Source organism: Dendropsophus ebraccatus, unplaced genomic scaffold (assembly GCF_027789765.1).
Source record: "Dendropsophus ebraccatus isolate aDenEbr1 unplaced genomic scaffold, aDenEbr1.pat pat_scaffold_719_ctg1, whole genome shotgun sequence".
In the NCBI taxonomy this organism is placed as follows: domain Eukaryota; kingdom Metazoa; phylum Chordata; class Amphibia; order Anura; family Hylidae; genus Dendropsophus; species Dendropsophus ebraccatus.
In genome coordinates this window covers 1-13,573 of record NW_027210318.1, presented here as the reverse complement: position 1 = coordinate 13,573, position 13,573 = coordinate 1, and the positions used below count along the sequence as shown (strand labels likewise).

Below are 13,573 nucleotides of genomic sequence, written 5' to 3'. Positions count from 1 at the left end.
ACTGCTGTCATTCTATAAAGAATTTTCATTTCAAAATAAATATTGGAACTCACTCGATCACCTGGATCTCCTGTCCTTCCTGCTGCACCTGGGAAACCTTCACCTGTTTTCTCCCTGTAACACAATGGTTCACAATCAGGATACATATAAGGAATGATATTGGCCAATTTTCAGAGAAGGGTGCAAAGGTGGCAGTGGTATCCAGACCCTTATAAGATATAACGTATTTGATACATTGGTGGTATATTATAGGTGACCCTAGATTAGGTTTAATAGGTAGGACTAATTGTCTCCTCACTCACCTTATCACCTTTTGGGCCTTGTGGTCCTAGTAGTCCTCGAAGACCAGGTGATCCGTTTTGACCAGGTGGACCCTAGAGAGTAAGATTGGGTATTATGCCTAAATTATTTATCACATGATAGGAAATATGAATCTTCTCATATAAGTGCCCCACTTACTGGACTTCCCGGCTCTCCCTTACTGGCCACACCATTGACTAATCCTGGAGAACCCTGGAGAAGAGAGAAGTGACTTGTGATATGATTGTTTGGACAATGTCCTGGTATTATCATGATGTGTGATATTATTATGATATGTACCGCATACTGGAGAATATTTTAAGTATGTTCTATTGTTTAGCGTGGGCACCCACCATGAATGTATACTTATTAATGCAAAGTTCATTAACAGATATCATACCTTCATCCATCATCTTCCGGCAGGGTTGAATGTAATAAAATAATGGTGTTATGAACTAGTTAGCATTATCACTTAGTTATCAGTTACTTTGGAGGCAGGAAAAGTGCCATCCTCTGCCATAATGCTTGGTGCAAGTGCCATCACCCTCCTTCCAATCATCGTTCTCATAAATAACTTTATCATAATATTTTATTATGTAGTCATGTGCAGGATTCATTTACTACAGTCGTCTCTATTACTAAGGAGACAATTCTCTTTTATGTTTCTATAGAACTAGAATCCCTTACTATACTGATCAGTCTGTGACCTCTAGTGGTCAGGTTGTAGAATTGCAATCTAGGACAATTTCATATTCTGCTAGACTTATTCTCGCATAGTTAAGATAGGAAGTGCACTTACTCTCTCACCTCGTTCTCCTTTTTCTCCCTAAAACAAAAAGTCAAAAACCGATCACATGGTTCAGTATAGTCCAGTAAAAAATTATTTTAAATATATATGACTGTCCTTTAAGAACAATTTCAGCCTGAAATTAAAATTCTCACATTATTCCTCTTGTATATACATAGAGGACAGTGAGAGAGAAAGAGAGAGAAAATTACCTTTACTGACTGTCCTGAAACGCCTGGAGGTCCACTCGGTCCTTCTGGCCCAGGTTGTCCTGGGGCTCCTGGTAATCCTCTCTGCCCAGGGGTTCCAGGTTGACCAGGAACACCCTAGTAAAAAAAAAAGTAAAACCTCATAAAAGATCAGTGCACTATTCTATTTACTAGCTATACTGCCCCCAATATATAATTAAATATAAAATTGCATTATTATTAGGTCTTATACGTCATACACAGAGTGGTATAAGCAAATAGCAGTCTTCTCAGACACTGTAGCTACAGGTTGTTTTTCTGGAGGCAAGTGCAGAGCTTTCCTTCAAAATAGTTTTTGAAGGTAATAATAAAATATTCAGACATTTAATATAATAAGTGCAATAAAAAAGAATCTATCTTAAAAGCACATAAAAATTGGTTTTGAACACTTTTTGAAAATATATTTTTTCATTTTTGCTTTTTACCTATGGTCTTTAGTAAACATTTTACTTACTTTTTTTTTACAGTATCTGCAATTTTCTGTGTGAGCTTGCAGTGTAAGAAGGTGACACCAGTATATAGATAAGACAGGATCATACTATTCACATTAGCCGATTGTCACAGCTTCCATCTTTCCATTCCTTGCACAGTGATGCCTGCACACATCATATACATGCCTAGAACACTCTCCCTAAGAACATCTCAATTTCTTATGTACCATGTAGCGGCTGTAAAGTATGTTAAATGAGGATTTTAGGAATAGAAAACAGGCCTGCCAGTTTTGAAGACATAGGCTACGTTCACACAATGTTTTTTCAGCTCTGTTTAAAATTACGTCTTTTATTTTGAGTCTAAAATAACGGACGTCATTTAGCAGCCTTGCCTCCCTTAGTGCAATGACTGGTGTTTGTACATTATTCTAGTTTGGGGTTACTAACTGGACTTTAGGTTGGCTTAATTGAAAAGTCCATTGAATTTAAACAGTACAAACGGAGAAAGAACAGTGAAAAAAGAAAAACTGTGTGTTAACAACGCCGTTAAAACGTCTGTTATTCAATGCATTGTGTGCACTGGACGTCCGTCTTCCCATTGACTTCAATGCATTGCCATTGCAGTCTGTTAAATCGCTGCAAAAATGGACGTTTTTTTAAATATGAAAATCGACCGCCTTTTCAATATTTTTGACGTTGTGTGAACATAGCCATAGACTGCCCTGGACCACAGACTCTTTCTGGTATTGCAGTATTCAAGTAAATGGACATGTATGCCCACTGGGCCTCATTTAGTTAGTTAGTTTTTTTCATGCGTAAATTTGGAAAGTTTTTCACAGGACAAAACTAAAACCTGCCACCTGCCACACTAGAAGTGGCTGGTTTTAGAATACAAAACCCATCAAACGACTGTTTGCTCGGTAAATCTGTTAGTTATGGTGGGTTTTAAAGGACAAACCCATCACACACCCACGACACGCCCACTTGGCAGGTTTTTAGACAAAAATCATGTGTTCATTCGGTTTTTGGACAAATTGTGTCACAACCCCGGGTCACTAATAGGTTCCTTGCTTAGTCCTGTTGGCACTGAAGGTATTTTTTATGGGTTACCCATGCTCTCCTTTATTGTATTTTCAAGACTGGCCACAAGATGACGCCACTGAGTATTTCCAATATTATTTCCATATTGAAGGCAATGGAGGTTAATTTATTGTATATGTGATGTTTTGTATGTGAAGAGTATGATTACCAGACACATCCCATACTCCTAGCCTATTAAAGGCTTATTCTAGAACATTCCCACCAATGTGACGTCTAGTTGCTTCACCTATCCCCCACCAATGAGAGAAGGGGCCCAGTCTCTCTTATAATACCCCCTGCTAGTTCCTGGAGTAGGTGTAGCTTAGTAGCTGTAGTAGTGAGGAGTGGATGCTACAAGTTGTTTGCAAGTTCCTGTCAGCAGGAATCATACTCAAGTGCAAACCGCTTTATCTGAACTTGTACCAAAGTATAAGGCTGGTTCATACTACGTATATTTCAGTCAGTATTGTGGTCCTCATATTGCAACCAAAACCAGGAGTGGATTAAAAACACAGAAAGGATCTGTTCACACAATGTTGAAATTGAGTGGAAGGCCGCCATATAACAGTAAATAACTGCCATTATTTCAATATAACAGCCGTTGTTTTAAAATTACAGCAAATATTTGCCATTAAATGGCGGCCATCCACTCAATTTCAACATCGTGTGAACAGATCCTTTCTGTGTTTTTAATCCACTCCTGGTTTTGGTTGCAATATGAGGACCACAATACTGACTGAAATATACGTAGTGTGAAACCAGCCTCGAACTGTATTGTTGTTTTAAAAGAGTTTCAAGTAAAGTATTCAAGTGGTTGAGTTCTCCTGGACTCTGTGATTACTCAAGTGAACCTATACACCACTGGGAACACCAGGGACAACACCTATAACCTTTTAATGGGCGAGTGTTTGGGATCTGGGGAGGGCATATACCACTCAGGTCTTGTAACGAGTGCTGCACCAGTACCGCAACACCTTCCCTTGCTAACAACAACTGGCTTGGGTTACCGCACATACAGTAACTTTTTGTATTTATTGTACTTACAGGAGTTCCTGGTTCACCTCTTCGACCTGGTATCCCTCCTCCGCCGTTTATCACCTCCCCGGGGTCACCCTATGCAAAGATGATAATGTAAAAGAACAATTAGTAAAACAATAATGTAATGTTATGCAATGTATTATGTTATATATTGTCATTTGGTAAAGCAGCCATATGTGTAATGGATCTGCTGGTTTACCTACTTTAGGGGTATTTCCACCTGAGACTGTTATCCCCTATCCATAGTCCCTGCAACGCCTGGGCAGCCACCACAGCCTGCACTTTATTCATTCTCTATGGAGCTGTGAACATTTGTGAGCACTGAACCTGGAAACATTCAGGGCACTGATAGATCATGAATAGAGTGCAAGCTGTGGAGACTATGCAAGCACCGCCATTCATTTTGCAGAGAATTACTTTGCTGTTCTCAGGATCAGTCAGGGTGTGACGAGACCACCAGCAATTGGCTTGTTACTCCCTATTCTATGCATAGGGGATAGCAAGCGGAGATAAGAATACCTCGTTATCCCATCTCAGCATTTATGGCATAGTCAAATGATATGCCATAAATGTCTGATAGATTCAGGTCCCCCCCCCAGGACCTATACCTGTCCACAGACTGAGGGACCCCTGGCCCCCTCTGGTCTGCTTGTAGCTTGTGGTTAGGAAGCCGACAACAGACAAGAGGGCTGTTCTAAGCATTCTGGATAACTTATCATTGACTTTATTGGAGACATGTCTTTTTCTATCAGTGACTGAAGATTGAAAATAGTTCTCATCTGTCTTCCTACTAAGCTCCCCCTCTCTCCATATCTTTCAGTTCTGTGTATGATGCTTCCCTGTATCATGCATGGTCACATCACATGATACAGTTTTTATCACAATAAAAACTCCATCTCTGGAGGTTTTCATTCATTTCAGTGGAGACAGATGTCGGGTACAGACAGAGAGTGACTTTAAGGCTAGGTTCACACTATGTAACTGTGCGGCTGTATTTGCGGCTGTAATTGTGCTGCGGTATTTTTGGTGGTTCATGCGTACGCTGGAAAGTATACGATATACGGCTGCACAGTGCACACTATGTATAAATCTACGGCCTATCGTAAACGGACCCGTAAAAAATGAACAAGACCATTGTTTACAGCTGGAAATGCGGCCGTGGATTGACAGGCGGTCCGTACGGAGTACTTCAAAAATAGCCGGCAATGATGCCGAATGCCGATGCCTCTAATAGTTAATATATTAAATTAATAAAACACATTTTCTTTGTAATAAAGTCCCTTTCATTGTTCAATAATTTAATTCTAATGAATCCATCATTGTGCAATTAAATATACTGTTAAAATAAATATATATATAAATAAATTATATATATATATTTATTTTTTGACAGTATATTTAATTGCACAATAATGGATTCGTTAGAATTAAATTATTAAACAACGAAACTAATTTTATTTCAACGAAAATGTGTTTTATTAATTAAATATTAATTAGTACAGGAAGCTCCAGTAAGCCGTTAATTCATATTGCCGGCAATAGAGCTTTCTGTACTAATCATCACTTTACTTTAATGAAAACATCAAATGTTTCTTCTAATTATGTTATCACAATAGCATTATTAGAAGAAACATTTAGAATTATATGTGCGCTCAGCTGATTGGCTGATCGGCCGAGCGCACATATAAAGCGCCAGTCCGCAGCACAGTGACTTCATTGTGCTGCGGACCAGCGAAGAGGACACATCGGGGTGAGTATAGAGCTCTCCCCACCCCCTCCCCAGCACTGCACCCTCCCAGCAAGGAAGGGGGTCAATTAACCCCTTCCTTGCTGGGATGGGTGCAGTCTGACATAAGTCTGGCCCCCAAGGGGTTAAGGGGGATACAATACATCCTCCCTTAACCCCTTGGGGGCCAGACTGTAAGCAGCGATCTGTAAAGATGCTGCATACTGTAAGGAGCACAACACCGCTCACAATGATGGGTGTTGTGCTCCTGTTTGTGTGTTTTTTGTGTGTTTCTCCTTTTTGTTTTTCAGATATCGGTATCCTGGGATTACGTCGGATTCCGTGGACTACGTCGATGACATTTGTTGTTTTTTTTTAATAAAATGGTCAATGAGGGGTGTGGGGGTGTTTTTATTTGAATAAAAAATTTTTTGTCTTGTCTTGTCTTTATTTCTTTACTTTATAGACTTAGTAGTGGAAGCCGTCTAATAGACGGAATCCATTACTAAGTTGGGGCCTAGTGTTAGCCGGTATAAAATGGCTAACACTAACCCCCCATTATTACCCCAGTACCCAATGCCACCAGGGGTACTGGGAAGAGCCGGGTGCCAGTGGTCCCGGAGCATCAAAATTGGCGCTCCTGGACCGGGCGGCAGCAGGCTGGTAAGATTTAGGCTGGGGAGGGCCTAAACCAATGGCTCTTCCCACCCTGGTGTTACCAGGCTGCTGTCGTTTGGTTTTTAACCCGGCTGGTTATAAAATAGGGGGGACCCTATGCGTTTTTTTAAATTATTTATTTATTTAAAAAAAAACGCATAGGGTCCCCCCTATTTTTATAACCAGCCGGGTTAAAAACCAAACGACAGCAGCCTGGTAACACCAGGGTGGGAAGAGCCATTGGTTTAGGCCCTCCCCAGCCTAAATCTTACCAGCCTGCTGCAGCCCGGTCAGGAGCGCCAATTTTGATGCTCCGGGACCACTGGCACCGGCTCTTCCCAGTACCCCTGGTGGCATTGGGTACTGGGGTAATAATAGGGGGTTAGTGTTAGCCATTTTATACCGGCTAACACTAGGCCCCAACTTAGTAATGGATTCCGTCTATTAGACGGCTTCCACTACTAAGTCTATAAAGTAAAGAAATAAAGACAAGACACAAGTTAAAAAAATTTTTTATTCAAATAAAAACACCCTCACACCCCTCATTGACCATTTTATTAAAAAAACAACAACAAACAACCGCTGGTCATCGACGTAGTCCACGGAATCCAACGTAATCCCCAGGATATCGATATCTGAAAAACAAAAAGGGAGAAACACACAAAAAAACACACAAACAGGAGCACAACACCCATCATTGTGAGCGGTGTTGTGCTCCTTACAGTATGCAGCATCTTTACAGATCGCTGCTTACAGTCTGGCCCCAAGGGGTTAAGGGAGGATGTATTGTATCCCCCTTAACCCCTTGGGGGCCAGACTTATGTCAGACTGCACCCATCGCCGCAAGGAAGGGGTTAAGTGACCCCCCTTCCTTGCTGGGAGGGGTGCAGTGCTGGGGAGGGGTGGGGAGAGCTCTATACTCACCCCGATGTGTCCTCTTCGCTGGTCCGCAGCACAATGAAGTCACTGTGCTGCGGACCCGCTAATTATATGTGCACTGAGCCGATCAGCCAATCAGCTGAGCGCACATATAATTCTAAATGTTTCTTCTAATAATGCTATTGTGATAACATAATTAGAAGAAACATTTGATGTTTTAATTAAAGTGATGATTAGTACAGAAAGCTCTATTGCCGGCAATATGAATTAACGGCTTACTGGAGCTTCCTGTACTAATTAATATTTAATTAATAAAACACATTTTTGTTGAAATAAAATCAGTTTCGTTGTTCAATAATTTAATTTAAACAAATCCATCATTGTGCAATTAAATATACTGTCAAAAAATAAATGTATATATAAATATACATTTATTTATTATATATATTTATTTTAACAGTATATTTAATTGCAAAATGATGGAATCGTTTAAATTTAATTATTGAACAATGAAAGGAACTTTATTACAACGAAAATGTGTTTTATTAATTCAATATATTAAACATGAGAGACATCGGCATCGGCATACTGCAGAGGATCGCAAACCCCGGTAATAGCGATTCATGTAAACTAATTCCCTGCTTTCCCAGATGCATCCAGAGGTGTTTGCATCACTTTCTTAAGATTTTATTTGTTATTTTAGTTGAACCAGATTTCCAAGTAAATGACCGTATGTTTTCAGCCGCATGTCTATTTTTTCCCACGGCCGTAGTTTCATCCGCACATTTACGGCCGCATAAAAAATACAGCCGCACAGTTACATAGTGTGAACTTAGCCTAAATATGGAAAATGAAGAAAAAAATTAAGAAGAAAAAAAAAATGTATTACAAGTGTGCAATGGAAGATTTTTTTTGTCTGGCACTTAAACTTACTGGCAATCCTCTCTCTCCTTTTGGACCAACTGGACCTGCAGGTCCGCGTTCCCCCTAAGTAATCAAAACATAAGTGAATGGATTAATGGTTGAGAGTACTAATGTAAAAGGACTCATATTTGCAAAGTGACCACTTACTGTTTCCCCTCTCTCTCCCTGAGCTCCTTTACTTCCCTAAAATAAAAAGAGAGGGCCTTTTCATCAATCAGGAGAAATCATACATGTACAGATCTATTGACGGTTTAAAAACATGCTTTATAGGGTAACTTACCAGGGTGCCAGGTGTGCCAGGATTACCAGGGCGACCGGGCGTTCCTGGGAGACCATCAGCTCCCGGCTCCCCCTATAAGAATACGTTATATATCTATTTAGCTGCTGCAAAGCTGGACATACTTTTACAATTCATAGTGGAATATTCTAGACAATATTAGAGGTAGGACAATTACAGATTTCTCTCTATCTATATATTTCGGCCTTGGCCAGATGATATATTGGCATTTCAGGTCAGGGGGTGATGGAGAAGGGGCAATGGAGCCATACCCTGTTTCCCTGAAAAAAACAGGGTCTTATATTAATTTTGTGCCCCAAAGATGCGCTAGGTCTTATTTTTACAGAATGTCTTATTTTCCATGAAGAAAAATTTTCATGTTACACGCACAAGCAGGGACAGAGTGTACAGTATGGCGGCTCGTGGCCACTCCGTATACACTCCGGCCGGGATTACATAGGCTGCAATGTTACGTATATTTTCGTAATAAACACAGCCGTTGTTGCAGTCTGCAACAACGACCGTAGTTTTACGAAAATATACGTAGTGTGAACATAGCCTTAGGCTATCTTCACACAACATACTTTTTATAAAAAGAACGGCATTTTTAATTTACACTACAGACGTTCTTTCCATAATACAATCATTTGCATTGAAGTAAATACAAACAACAATCATTGTTCACACAATGTAGCAAACAACGGCCATAGTTCGATAGAGCTGCAAAAATAATGAACTTTTCAATTTTTTTTCTGTCCATTGTTTCGCAAACAATGGCCATTGTTTTTAGTTGTTCACACATAGTACTTTTTTTTTACCTGTCCTTTGCATTAAAGTCAATGAAATTTTATTACAGGACACACTCAAACGGGACAGCAGTCAATATTAAAGGGTTATCCAGTGCTACAAAAACATGGCCACTTTCTTCCAAAGACAACCCAACTCGTGTTTCCAGCTTGGGTGGGTTTTTGCTGCTCAGTTCCATTGAAGTGAATGGAGCCTAATTTCAAACAGCACCTGAACTGGAGACAAGAGTCGTGTTGTCTCTGAAAGAAAGTGGCCATGTTTTGTAGCACTGGATAACCCCTTTAAGCTAAAATAATGTTCCTATGGCTGATGTTGCAACGTCAGACGTAGGAATATGCTAAACACTCAAAAACATCTGACTTTCAAAAAAACGGTCGTGTGTGAACATAGGCTTTGCACTATATAGATTTAGGCTTGTACTACACAGAGATTCCTGGACCCACAACCAGGGATTGCCTTGTCTGGGAGCTAAATGCCACAGCTAGACAACCAGGCTGCGCTTGGTGTTTTTTGGTTGTGCAGACAGGAATCGCCATGAAACCTTCGCTTTGTTTTGTTTATATTTTATGGGATTTATTTTGACTTTGTTTATTTCAAAATTTTAGAACTTTCTTCCTTGGAAAACAATAACGATTACACATAAAATTTAAAGGAGGACTCCAAGAAAAAGTTATACAATGTCCCTAATGAAGCTTGAGAGAATGGTGCATCACACAGGCATTTAAAAAACACAAAAAGAGAGAATTGCAGTGTCATGCTCCACCCCGTTGTCAGTGTCCTCAGAGCTGAATCTGGAAATGTTGGACAACAAATAAATGGGAGTGGCTCCACTTAGGGTGTGGCTTAAAATAAAATGAGTGTGGCAAAATTACATTTAATTGATTTTATCAATATTTTGGTAACTTACAGTTTCTCCCTTTGGTCCTCTTGAGGCTGTACCCTCTCCAGGTGGGCCACGGGGACCAACTGGCCCCTGTGGACCAGGAGGACCTGGTCGACCCTATAATACAAAAAATATTTGTAATTTCCACCTACCGTAACACATTTTATTGATGTCAGTTACAGTGAAATGTCATTTCTTGAGTATTTTCTTAATACGTACTGGGCCTCCGGGTGTTCCATCTGACCCTGGACGGCCGGCACTTCCCTAAAAGCAGAATGCATCTTTAAATAAAAAAAATATCTAGACAATAAATTCTTGATCACAGTTATGAAGTTTTTCTGTAACTTAAATGCATTCAGGCCCTAGTAGGGTACTTACTGTGTCTCCTCTCTGACCTTTCTCACCCTAAATATGAAAAGAACATTTAATAATTATTCAATATGTAAGCAATTGAGCAAGGTGTCTGATACTGTTAAAAAGGATGTTGAGGTACTGTTAAAGTAGTCACTCTGGTGCTGTTAATGTTGGCACTACAGTGCTGTTAGAATAGATTTTCTGATGCTGTTAATATAGGCACTGTGAAAATGTTAATATAGTTCAATAGCACTATCTATAGGGATTCTCTTAAAGTGTAAACGAGGGTTACTATTACTGTTTATAAGGTTCTTTGGCAATATTAATAGGGGCACTCCCCCATAAGTAAGGTAGCACTTACAGTAGTACAAGTAGTGCTTAGAAGCACCACAGTACAAGTTAAATAAAGTTATATTTAAAGTGTAACTGTAAGGTTTTATCATGTATCACTGTGCACAACAGCAATTTTTCTAAATAACTTTCATTTTGACTTTGGTGCCTAAATACCTTAAAGGAGACGCAATTGTCCCCGCTCCTTGTAAATAGACTTCATCTCCATAGCATCTACAGGTCTTTCAATTGTGCCTTTCTCACACACACTGTTCCCATGGCCCTCCTCTCTCAATAAGAAAGTATATGGTAATTTTGGGCCCAGGGCAGCCACCCAAAATGGATGTATTATAATCTGCCACTGACTGCTGCAACTCTGGGTTCAGCCTGACCCTCAGTTGTCTGTTGGAGCATCACACATTTTCATATCACTGTGTAGAACTGCTAGAGCTGCAATAGCCAAGCTTACTGTACCACATTGTCAGTTTGCAACCATCAAGTGTTTGTACCTCCTTGTGTAAAAGACATCTGTTCAGCCATTATGGTCTGTGACTATTTCTTTAAAGGGTAAACCTTTAATACCAGCCACCCCATAGAATTTTCGGCTCTGATTGCCAATGTTTATGGGGGCATTTTGGATGTCATTATAAGGGCATAGCCACATAGCCACACATAACCAGAGGTTTATAATTTTTTTATGGCATGCATTGAACCTTTTAGATAAAATTCTCCTTGGCAACAAATTCTGTCAGTGAACAATTATAATTAAAGTTATGTACAGACATACAGTATAGTTCAACTAATGCAATCATAATAATTATAATCAATGATAGGTGGCTATACCTTTCATTAGATACATTTGTTTTTATTTTTTATTTTAAGCTTTCAAACTATTAAAGGGGTTATCCAGGTAACAAAAACAATATTCTAAACTATTCCCCTTCCCAATACCACCCTGTGTCTTATATACATGTATAACCTATCTTGCACCCTTTCCCTGTTTTTTTCTCATAGTTATCCACTTCGGACATCTAGAATCATTTTTTTCTATGTCCACTCTGACAACGGCCTACTTGCTCTTCCCCCTTCCTTTGTAGACACAGGACATGTGATCTCCTCTCTGGGGGCCAGGATAGCTGTCTATTGACTTGGAGACATTATCAGCATCATCTCCATGCACATGTGCTGCTTCCATAGACTTACATGTGTCCTTGAGCCTAGGTTTCTGTAATATGAAAAGTTATAGTTCTATCTCTGCTTTCTGTCAGTGAATGCCGGCATATGTGTCTTTGTGTCACAGCTCTGTATATTGTAAATGTTACACCCCCACTCCCATTATGTAACAGATAGCTACGCCATGTGCACGTCAGCTCTGCTACATGATCAGCTAGTATGGAATACATATTGGGGTGATGTGATGCAAAATCAGAAAAAAAAACAGTCCTGTGTTTACTTTGCAATAGTAATAACAGCAGTGGGCAGGAAAGAAAGCTAGGGGGCGAGTACACAAATGGACCAATCAGGGAGATGCATCACGGGAAATGTAGTTTCCTATCTTGGTTATAGATCGGCTTTTAGAAAAATATGTAACTCAGGAATGGCAGTAGCTAGAAAGACAGGAGATTGCTCAAAATACTAAGGGGGACTTGGTGAGTAAGAGCAGTTAGCATTTAATTTTTAGCTCTTAGGTGGAAAACCTATTTGTGTTGTGTTATATAGCCATAGTAATAATTGTATTGTAATTATGTGGACAATATTTAATTTACCATCATATTCACGATACTTACCGGTGGGCACTGCACTGTACAACGCTCCTAAGCAACACAAAAAAAGAATCACTCAGCAGCAGAAGTTTTACAGTTCATCGATTTTAGACTAAATCTAGACTATAACAGTGCGGCGAAGTAACAACGATCTGATCAGTCACAAATGTGGATGCCCATGTCTCTGGAGGTTCACAGCACTAGGCATATATGACATCAAGTAATGATTGCGGCTACAGGGATATTTCTGCACTTTGTGTCACTTTTCAAAAAACATAGAAGACTGTTGGCAGGAAAAGACCACTTGGTCCATCTAGTCCTCCCTTATATTATTTCCTTTATTATTATTTTTTAGCATAGAGATATGTTTATACCAGCAGGTATAAATTCACTGACTTACTTCAGCTTGGGTAACAGTACATATTGCCTCTGCTAAAGGATCCACGAGGCTGTTCATGTTTGCAGATTCCGAGGTATAGAAGACGTTTCGGTCATTCTGACCAGAGACTATTCTACGTAGCTGTTCCTGGTCAGCTTCATTTGTTCCCACTGCTAAAACCCGAATACCTAGAGAAAGGCAAAGAGGTGACTTTAGGATGTTCTAAAACCACATGACCTATTATCCTCAACCTGTTAGTTTTAAGCTTTAAGCCTGTGATCTTTTGCATATAGGTATATGTAGAGGTCTGTACTGTATGCTCAGTGTATAGCTACAAACTCCACTATTATACCAGTATATATGTGTAACACCTTCCTGTAACCATGGGTGATAACGCTTTTCCTTCACATTGTAAAGAGACCAATCTTCCTAGGGCCTCATCTGGTACCCATCAATGGAAACTTTTTAATTCAGTACCTGATAATACATGCAACATGATGATACACATATATTTACCTGAAGTTTTGATGGCATTTGCTGCCTGGAGAACATCATCTGTTGATGGAGTATCTGCAAGGACTACCAGAACACCGGGAACATTCCTTCTTCTGCCGTAGGCTGGAGTGAATAAATAGTTCCTTGCAAAATCTATGGCACCACCTAAAGAACAGCAAATGTAGTATGTAATTATGGCCATATTGATGGGGGAG

General features: G+C 39.8%; 1 protein-coding gene and 1 long non-coding RNA gene across 2 annotated transcripts; both read right to left on the bottom strand.

Moving 5' to 3' along the window:
• Positions 1-301: 301 nt before the first annotated feature.
• On the bottom strand, positions 302-3,959 carry LOC138779369 (uncharacterized). The gene is made up of 5 exons (XR_011361096.1): positions 3,891-3,959; positions 1,300-1,413; positions 1,100-1,126; positions 460-513; positions 302-374 (listed from the first exon to the last, which is right to left on the bottom strand). It is a non-coding gene; the product is annotated as an uncharacterized lncRNA (long non-coding RNA).
• Positions 3,960-8,031: 4,072 nt separating this feature from the next.
• On the bottom strand, positions 8,032-13,523 carry LOC138779368 (collagen alpha-1(VII) chain-like; the record flags this gene model as incomplete). The annotated part of the gene is made up of 9 exons (XM_069956584.1): positions 8,032-8,133; positions 8,218-8,253; positions 8,351-8,422; positions 10,062-10,154; positions 10,257-10,301; positions 10,416-10,442; positions 12,509-12,535; positions 12,885-13,051; positions 13,380-13,523. Coding segments are annotated over 9 exons (713 nt in total), but the record flags the coding sequence as incomplete, so codon positions are not given.
• Between the last annotated feature and the right edge of the window lie 50 nt (positions 13,524-13,573).